Source organism: Petromyzon marinus, chromosome 69, assembly GCF_048934315.1.
Source record: "Petromyzon marinus isolate PM22_M1 ecotype Great Lakes invasive population chromosome 69, UKy_Petmar_22M1.pri1.0, whole genome shotgun sequence".
NCBI lineage: Eukaryota > Metazoa > Chordata > Hyperoartia > Petromyzontiformes > Petromyzontidae > Petromyzon > Petromyzon marinus.
In genome coordinates, this window is record NC_133735.1 from 8,520,346 (window position 1) to 8,530,345 (window position 10,000).

The 10,000-nt window shown below is 53.5% G+C and overlaps 2 protein-coding genes across 3 annotated transcripts in view; both read left to right on the plus strand.

Annotated features, from left to right (window-relative positions):
• The window catches only part of LOC116957049 (uncharacterized), a 24,468-nt gene extending 15,924 nt beyond the window's left edge, over positions 1 to 8,544 (plus strand). Inside the window, exons 6-8 of one of the 2 annotated variants that reach the window (XM_076055088.1) lie at positions 3,619 to 3,685; positions 6,650 to 6,734; positions 8,483 to 8,544. The gene's annotated coding sequence lies outside the window, so the exon portion shown is untranslated. Of the gene's footprint in view, positions 1 to 3,618; positions 3,686 to 6,649; positions 6,735 to 7,873; positions 8,455 to 8,482 lie in introns of those variants that run through there. The other variant, XM_076055087.1, reaches the window with a different exon arrangement.
• LOC142906735 (serine/threonine-protein kinase VRK3-like) overlaps positions 2,892 to 10,000 on the plus strand; it is a 37,260-nt gene continuing 30,151 nt past the window's right edge. The window contains exons 1-3 of the mRNA XM_076055130.1: positions 2,892 to 2,922; positions 6,650 to 6,734; positions 8,483 to 8,585. Of these exons, the coding sequence (XP_075911245.1) occupies positions 2,892 to 2,922; positions 6,650 to 6,734; positions 8,483 to 8,585 (219 nt within the window). The remainder of the gene's footprint in view (positions 2,923 to 6,649; positions 6,735 to 8,482; positions 8,586 to 10,000) is intronic.

The window sequence follows — 10,000 nt, forward strand, 5'->3', positions numbered from 1 at the left end:
CAACCACTCACTCACTCACTCAACGACTCACTCACTCACTCAACCACTCACTCACTCACTCAACGACTCACTCACTCACTCAACGACTCACTCACTCAACCACTCACTCACTCACTCAACCACCCATCCACTCACTCACTCACTCAACCACCCATCCACTCACTCAACCACCCATCCACTCACTCACTCAACCACTCACTCACTCACTCAACCACTCACTCACTCACTCAACCACTCACTCACTCACTCAACCACTCACTCACTCAACCACTCACTCACTCACTCAACCACTCACTCACTCACTCAACCACTCACTCACTCACTCAACCACTCACTCACTCACTCAACGACTCACTCACTCACTCAACCACTCACTCACTCAACGACTCACTCACTCACTCAACCACTCACTCACTCACTCAACCACACACTCACTCACTCAACCACTCACTCACTCACTCAACCACTCACTCACTCACTCAACCACTCACTCACTCACTCAACCACTCACTCACTCAACCACTCACTCACTCACTCAACCACTCACTCACTCACTCAACCACTCACTCACTCACTCAACCACTCACTCACTCACTCAACCACTCACTCACTCACTCAACGACTCACTCACTCACTCAACCACTCACTCACTCACTCAACGACTCACTCACTCACTCAACCACTCACTCACTCACTCAACCACTCACTCAACCACTCACTCACTCACTCAACGACTCACTCACTCACTCAACCACTCACTCACTCACTCAACGACTCACTCACTCACTCAACGACTCACTCACTCAACCACTCACTCACTCACTCAACCACCCATCCACTCACTCACTCACTCAACCACCCATCCACTCACTCAACCACCCATCCACTCACTCACTCAACCACTCACTCACTCACTCAACGACTCACTCACTCAACGACTCACTCACTCACTCAACCACTCACTCACTCACTCAACCACCCATCCACTCACTCACTCAACCACCCATCCACTCACTCAACCACCCATCCACTCACTCACTCACTCAACCACCCATCCACTCACTCAACCACTTACTCACTCACTCAACCACCCATCCACTCACTCAACCACCCATCCACTCACTCACTCAACCACCCATCCACTGACTCACTCAACCACCCATCCACTCACTCACTCAACCACCCATCCACTCACTCACTCACTCAACGACTCACTCACTCACTCAACCACCCATCCACTCACTCACTCACTCAACCACTCACTCAACCACCCATTCACTCACTCACTCACTCAACCACCCATCCACTCACTCAACCACCCATCCACTCACTCACTCAACCACCCATCCACTCACTCAACCACCCACTCACTCAACCACCCATCCACTCACTCACTCACTCAACCACCTATCCACTCACTCACTCAACCACCCATCCACTCACTCACTCAACCACCCATCCACTCACTCACTCAACCACCCATCCACTCACTCAACCACTCACCACTCACCCACTCACCCACTCACCACACACCCACTCACCACTCACCCACTCACCACACACCCACTCACCACTCACCCACTCACCACTCACCCACTCACCACACACCCACTCACCACTCACCCACTCACCACTCACCCACTCACCACACACCCACTCACCCACTCACCACTCACCCACTCACCACACACCCACTCACCACTCAACCACTCACCACACACCACTCACCCACTCACCCACTCACCACTCACCACACACCCACTCACCACTCAACCACTCACCACACACCACTCACCCACTTAACCACTCACCCAATTCACCACTCACCCACTCACCACTCACCCACTCACCACTCACCCACTCACTCACTCACCACACACCGACTCACCACTCAACCACTCACCACACACCACTCACCAATCACCCACTCACCACTCACCCACTTCACCACTCACCCACTCACCACTCACCCACTTACCACTCACCCACTCACTCACCACTCACCACACACCCACTCACCACTCACCACTCACCCACTCACCACTCACCCACTCAACACTCACCCACTCACCCACTCACCCACACACCACTCACCCATTCACCACTCACCCACTCACCACTCACCACCCACCACCCACCACTCACCACTCACCCACTCACCACTCACCCACTCACCACTCACCACTTACCACTCACCACTCACCCACTCACCACTGACCCACTTACCACTCACCCACTCACCCACTCACTCACCCACTCACCACTTACCCACTCACCCACTCGCCCACACACCACTCACCCACTCACCACTCACCACTCACCCACTCACCCACTCACCACTCACCCACTCACCACTCACCCACTCGCTCACCCACTCACCACTCACCCACACACCACTCACCCACTCACCACTCACCCGCTCACCCACTTACCACTCACCCACTCACCATCATAATACATTAAAATCGTGAATGAGTATTGTTGATGTTGTCATCATTTGAGTGTGTTGTTGTTGTTACAGTAAGTTTGTGATGTCATCATTACGAGTGTGTTGTTGTTGTTACAGTAAGTTTGTGATGTCATCATTACGAGTGTGTTGTTGTTGTTGTTACAGTGAGTTTGTGATGCCATCATTACGAGTGTGTTGTTGTTACAGTGAGTTTGTGATGTCATCATTACGAGTGTGTTGTTGTTACAGTGAGTTTGTGATGATGTCATCATTACGAGTGTGTTGTTGTTACAGTGAGTTTGTGATGTCATCATTACGAGTGTGTTGTTGTTGTTACAGTGAGTTTGTGATGATGTCATCATTACGAGTGTGTTGTTGTTACAGTGAGTTTGTGATGATGTCATCATTACGAGTGTGTTGTTGTTACAGTGAGTTTGTGATGATGTCATCATTACGAGTGTGTTGTTCTTACAGTGAGTTTGTGATGTCATCATTACGAGTGTGTTGTTGTTACAGTGAGTTTGTGATGTCATCATTACGAGTGTGTTGTTGTTACAGTGAGTTTGTGATGTTCTCATCATTACGAGTGTGTTGTTGTTGTTACAGTGAGTTTGTGATGTCATCATTACGAGTGTGTTGTTGTTACAGTGAGTTTGTGATGATGTCATCATTACGAGTGTGTTGTTGTTACAGTGAGTTTGTGATGATGTCATCATTACGAGTGTGTTGTTGTTACAGTGAGTTTGTGATGTCATCATTACGAGTGTGTTGTTGTTACAGTGAGTTTGTGATGTCATCATTACGAGTGTGTTGTTGTTACAGTGAGTTTGTGATGTTCTCATCATTACGAGTGTGTTGTTGTTGTTACAGTGAGTTTGTGATGTCATCATTACGAGCGTGTTGTTGTTACAGTGAGTTTGTGATGTTTTCATCATTACGAGTGTGTTGTTGTTGTTGTTACAGTGAGTTTGTGATGTCATCATTACGAGTGTGTTGTTGTTACAGTGAGTTTGTGATGATGTCATCATTACGAGTGTGTTGTTGTTACAGTGAGTTTGTGATGTCATCATTACGAGTGTGTTGTTGTTGTTGTTACAGTGAGTTTGTGATGATGTCATCATTACGAGTGTGTTGTTGTTACAGTGAGTTTGTGATGTTGTCATCATCAGGGTCCAAAGGATGGAACCGTCTACACTGAGCTCAATTTCTACCAGAGAGTGGCAAGGCCAGACATCGGTTAGTGTGTCTCCTGTCTCCACGTGTGTGTCTCCACGTGTGTCTCCTGTCTCCACGTGTGTGTCTCCACGTGTGTCTCCTGTCTCCAAGTGTGTCTCCACGTGTGTCTCCTGTCTCCACGTGTGTCTCCACGTGTGTCTCCTGTCTCCACGTGTGTCTCCACGTGTGTCTCCTGTCTCCACGTGTGTCTCCACGTGTGTCTCCTGTCTCCACGTGTGTGTCTCCACGTGTGTCTCCTGTCTCCACGTGTCTCCACGTGTGTCTCTCCACGTGTCTCCACGTGTCTCTCCACGTGTGTCTCCTGTCTCCACGTGTGTCTCCACGTGTGTGTCTCCTGTCTCCACGTGTGTCTCCACGTGTGTGTCTCCTGTCTCCACGTGTGTGTCTCCACGTGTGTGTCTCCACGTGTGTGTCTCCTGTCTCCACGTGTGTCTCCTGTCTCCACGTGTGTCTTCACGTGTGTGTCTCCTGTCTCCACGTGTGTCTCCACGTGTGTCTCCCTGTCTCCACGTGTGTCTCCACGTGTCTCCACGTGTGTCTCCACGTGTGTCTCCCTGTGTGTGTCTCCACGTGTGTGTCTCCACGTGTGTCTCCCTGTGTGTGTCTCCACGTGTGTGTCTCCACGTATCTCCACGTGTGTGTCTCCCTGTCTCCACGTGTGTCTCCACGTGTGTGTCTCCACGTGTGTGTCTCCACGTGTGTGTCTCCACGTGTGTGTCTCCCTGTCTCCACGTGTGTCTCCACGTGTGTGTCTCCAAGTGTCTCCACGTGTGTGTCTCCACGTGTGTGTCTCCACGTGTGTGTCTCCCTGTCTCCACGTGTCTCCACGTGTGTCTCCACGTGTGTCTCCTGTCTCCACGTGTCTCCACGTGTCTCTCCACGTGTCTCCACGTGTGTCTCCCTGTGTGTGTCTCCACGAGTGTGTCTCCACCTGTGTCTCCTGTCTCCACGTGTGTCTCCTGTCTCCACGTGTGTCTCCACGTGTGTCTCCACGTGTGTCTCCACGTGTGTGTCTCCACGTGTGTCTCCTGTCTCCACGTGTGTCTCCACGTGTGTCTCCACGTGTGTCTCCCCATGTGTCTCCACGTGTGTGTCTCCACGTGTGTCTCCTGTCTCCACGTGTGTCTCCCCATGTGTCTCCACGTGTGTGTCTCCACGTGTGTCTCCTGTCTCCACGTGTGTCTCCACGTGTGTCTCCACGTGTGTGTCTCCACGTGTGTCTCCACGTGTGTCTCCACGTGTGTGTCTCCACGTGTCTCCACGTGTGTGTCTCCCTGTCTCCACGTGTGTCTCCACGTGTCTCTCCACGTGTCTCCACGTGTGTCTCCCTGTGTGTGTCTCCACGTGTGTGTCTCCACGTGTGTCTCCACGTGTGTCTCTCCACGTGTCTCCACGTGTGTCTCCACGTGTGTCTCCTGTCTCCACGTGTGTCTCCACGTGTGTCTCTCCACGTGTCTCCACGTGTGTCTCCATGTGTGTCTCCTGTCTCCACGTGTGTCTCCACGTGTGTCTCCACGTGTGTCTCCATGTGTGTGTCTCCACGTGTGTGTCTCCACGTGTGTGTCTCCACGTGTCTCCACGTGTCTCCACGTGTGTGTCTCCCTGTCTCCACGTGTGTCTCCACGTGTGTCTCCACGTGTGTCTCCCTGTCTCCATGTGTGTGTCTCCACGTGTGTCTCCCCGTGTGTCTCCACGTGTGTGTCTCCACGTGTGTCTCCACGTGTCTCCACGTGTGTCTCCACGTGTGTCTTCCTGTCTGCACGTGTCTCTCCCTGTCTCTCGCTGTCTCCACGTGTCTCTCCCCATGTCTCCCCCGCGTCTCTCCCCATGTCCCTGTCTCCCCCCGCGTCTCCCCCCGCGTCTCTCCCCATGTCTCTCCCCATGTCTCTCCCCATGTCTCTCCCCATGTCTCTCCCCATGTCTCTCCCCATGTCTCTCCCCATGTCTCTCTCCCCATGTCTCTCCCCATGTCTCTCCCCATGTCTCTCTCCATGTCTCTCCCCATGTCTCTCCCCATGTCTCTCCCCATGTCTCTCCCCATGTCTCTCCCCATGTCTCCCCCCGCGTCTCTCCCCATGTCTCTCCCCGCGTCTCTCCCCATGTCTCTCCCCATGTCTCTCCCCGCGTCTCTCCCCATGTCTCTCCCCATGTCTCTCCCCATGTCTCTCTCCATGTCTCTCCCCATGTCTCTCCCCATGTCTCTCCCCATGTCTCTCCCCATGTCTCTCCCCATGTCTCTCCCCATGTCTCCCCCGCGTCTCTCCCCATGTCTCTCCCCATGTCTCTCCCCATGTCTCTCCCCATGTCTCCCCCCGCGTCTCTCTCCCATGTCTCTCCCCATGTCTCTCCCCATGTCTCTCCCCATGTCTCTCCCCATGTCTCTCCCCATGTCTCTCCCCATGTCTCCCCCCGCGTCTCTCCCCATGTCTCTCCCCATGTCTCTCCCCATGTCTCTCCCCATGTCTCTCCCCATGTCTCTCCCCATGTCTCTCCCCATGTCTCCCCCCGCGTCTCTCCCCATGTCTCCCCCCCGCGTCTCTCCCCATGTCCTCCCCATGTCTCTCCCCATGTCTCTCCCCATGTCTCCCCCCGCGTCTCTCCCCATGTCTCTCCCCATGTCTCTCCCCATGTCTCTCCCCATGTCTCTCCCCATGTCTCTCCCCATGTCTCTCCCCATGTCTCCCCCCGCGTCTCTCCCCATGTCTCCCCCCGCGTTCTCCCCCCGCGTCTCTCCCCATGTCTCCCCCATGTCTCTCCCCATGTCCCTGTCTCCCCCCGCGTCTCTCCCCATGTCTCTCCCCATGTCCCTGTCTCCCCCATGTCTCTCCCCATGTCTCTCCCCATGTCTCCCCCATGTCTCTCCCCATGTCCCTGTCTCCCCCCGCGTCTCTCCCCCCGCGTCCTCCCCAGCAGTGTAAGGCTGTGCTGGCGGCAACGCTGCCTTTGTCTTCCTGCCGTGCGCAGTGGCCAAGTGGGTGAAGCTGACCGGCTGCGAAGATCCGGGCATCCTGAAGATCGAAGGCTTCGGCCTACACAGAGCACAGCACAGGTGGTGTGACGCTGGGCGCGCACACACATTCACACTCACTCACACTCACTCACACACTCACACACACTCACACACACACAGACACACTCACACTCACTCACACAGACACACTCACTCACACTCACACACACACAGACACACACTCACTCACATTCACACATTCACACTCACTCACACTCACTCACACACTCACACACACTCACACACACACAGACACACTCACACTCACTCACACAGACACACTCACTCACACTCACACACACACAGACACACACTCACTCACATTCACACATTCACACTCACTCACACACACACAGACACACACTCACACTCACACACATTCACACTCACTCACACTCACACCCTCACACAGTCATACACTCACACACACACTCACACACTCACACACACTCACTCACACTCACACACATTCACACACACTCACACACTCACACACACACCCACACTCACACACACTCACACACTCACACACCCACACTCACTCACACACTCACACACACACACACACTCACTCACACACACATTCACACTCACACACACACTCACTCACACACACACTCACTCACACACTCACACACCCACACTCACTCACACACTCACACACACACACTCACTCACACACACAATCACACACACACTCACTCACACACACACACTCACTCACACACACACACCCACTCACTCACACACACACCCACTCACACACACACCCACACCCACACACACACGCACACACACACACCCACACACACACACACACCCACTCACACACTCACTCACACACACTCACACACGCACTCACCCACTCACTCACCCACTCACTCACTCACCCACTCACACCCACTCACACACGCTCACATTACACACCCACTCACACACTCACACACTCACTCACACTCACCCACTCACTCACCCACTCACTCACCCACTAACCGACTCACTCACCCACCCACCCACTCACTCACACTCAGCTGCTGTAGTAGCTGTGTCTGCTGTAGTAGCTGTAGCTGCTGTAGCTGCTGTAGCTGCTGTAGTAGCTGTGTCTGTAGTAGCTGTAGCTGGTGTAGCTGTAGCTGGTGTAGCTGTAGTAGCTGTGTCTGCCGCGTGCCGCCCTGCAGGTTCTTGGTGTTTGAGAGGCCGGGCCGCTGGTGTAGCTGCTGTAGTAGCTGTAGTAGCTGTGTCAGCTGTGTGCCGCCCTGCAGGTTCTTGGTGTTTGAGAGGCCGGGCCGCTGGTGTAGCAGCTGTAGCTGTAGCTGGTGTAGTAGCTGTGTCTGGTGTAGCTGGTGTAGCTGCTGTAGTAGCTGTAGCTGTGTCTGCCGCGTGCCGCCCTGCAGGTTCTTGGTGTTTGAGAGGCCGGGCCGCTGGTGTAGTAGCTGTAGCTGTAGCTGCTGTAGTAGCTGTAGTAGCTGTGTCTGCCGCGTGCCGCCCTGCAGGTTCTTGGTGTTTGAGAGGCCGGGCCGCTGGTGTAGCTGCTGTAGTAGCTGTAGTAGCTGTAGCTGTAGCTGTGTCAGCTGTGTGCCGCCCTGCAGGTTCTTGGTGTTTGAGAGGCCGGGCCGCTGGTGTAGTAGCTGTAGCTGTAGCTGCTGTAGTAGCTGTAGTAGCTGTGTCAGCTGTGTGCCGCCCTGCAGGTTCTTGGTGTTTGAGAGGCCGGGCCGCTGGTGTAGTAGCTGTAGCTGTAGCTGCTGTAGTAGCTGTAGTAGCTGTGTCAGCTGTGTGCCGCCCTGCAGGTTCTTGGTGTTTGAGAGGCCGGGCCGCTGCCTCCACGCCGTGCTGCAGGAGGCCGGCGGTCTGCTGCCGGTGACGGACGCCATGGCCGTGGCCCGTGGCCTGGTGGGGTCGCTCGCAGTCACCGCTGTTAGCATCGTCATCGACCACTCACTCACTCACTCAACCACTTAGTCAACCACTCACTCACTCACTCAACCACTCACTCAGTCAACCACTCACTCAACCACTCACTCAACCACTTAGTCAACCAACCACTCACTCACTCAACCACTCACTCAGTCAACCACTCACTCACTCACTCACCACACACTCACTCAGTCAACCACTCACTCAACCACTTAGTCAACCACTCACCACTCACTCAACCACTTAGTCAACCAACCACTCACTCACTCAACCACTTAGTCAACCACTCACCACTCACTCAACCACTTAGTCAACCACTCACTCACTCACTCAACCACTTAGTCAACCACTCACTCACTCACTCAACCACTTAGTCAACCACTCACTCACTCACTCAACCACTTAGTCAACCACTCACCACTCACTCACTCAACCACTTAGTCAACCACTCACTCACTCACTCAACCACTTAGTCAACCAACCACTCACTCACTCAACCACACATTCACTCAACCACACACTCACTCACTCAACCACTTAGTCAACCACTCACTCACTCACTCAACCACTTAGTCAACCAACCACTCACTCACTCAACCACACATTCACTCAACCACACACTCACTCACTCAACCACTTAGTCAACCACTCACTCACTCACTCAACCACTTAGTCAACCACTCACTCACTCACTCAACCACTCACTCACTCAACCACTCACTCACTCAACCACTCACTCACTCACTCAACCACTTAGTCAACCACTCACTCACTCACTCAACCACTCACTCACTCACTCAACCACTCACTCACTCAACCACTCACTCACTCAACCACTTAGTCAACCACTCACTCACTCACTCAACCACTCACTCAACCACACACTCAGTCAACCACTCACTCACTCACTCAACCACTCACTCAGTCAACCACTCACTCACTCAACCACTCACTCACTCAACCACTCACTCACTCACTCAACCACTCACTCAACCACTCACTCACTCACTCAACCACTCACTCAGTCAGTCAACCACTCACTCACTCAACCACTCACTCACTCACTCAACCACTCACTCACTCACTCAACCACTCACTCACTCACTCAACGACTCACTCACTCACTCAACCACTCACTCAACCACTCACTCACTCACTCAACCACTCACTCAACACTCACTCACTCAACCACTTAGTCAACCACTCACTCACTCAACCACTCACTCACTCACTCAACCACTCACTCACTCAGCCACTTACTCAGTCAACCACTCACTCACTCAACCACACACTCACTCACTCAACCACTCACTCAGTCAACCACTCACTCACTCAACCACTCAACCACTCACTCACTCAACCACTCAGCCACACACTCACTCAGTCAACCA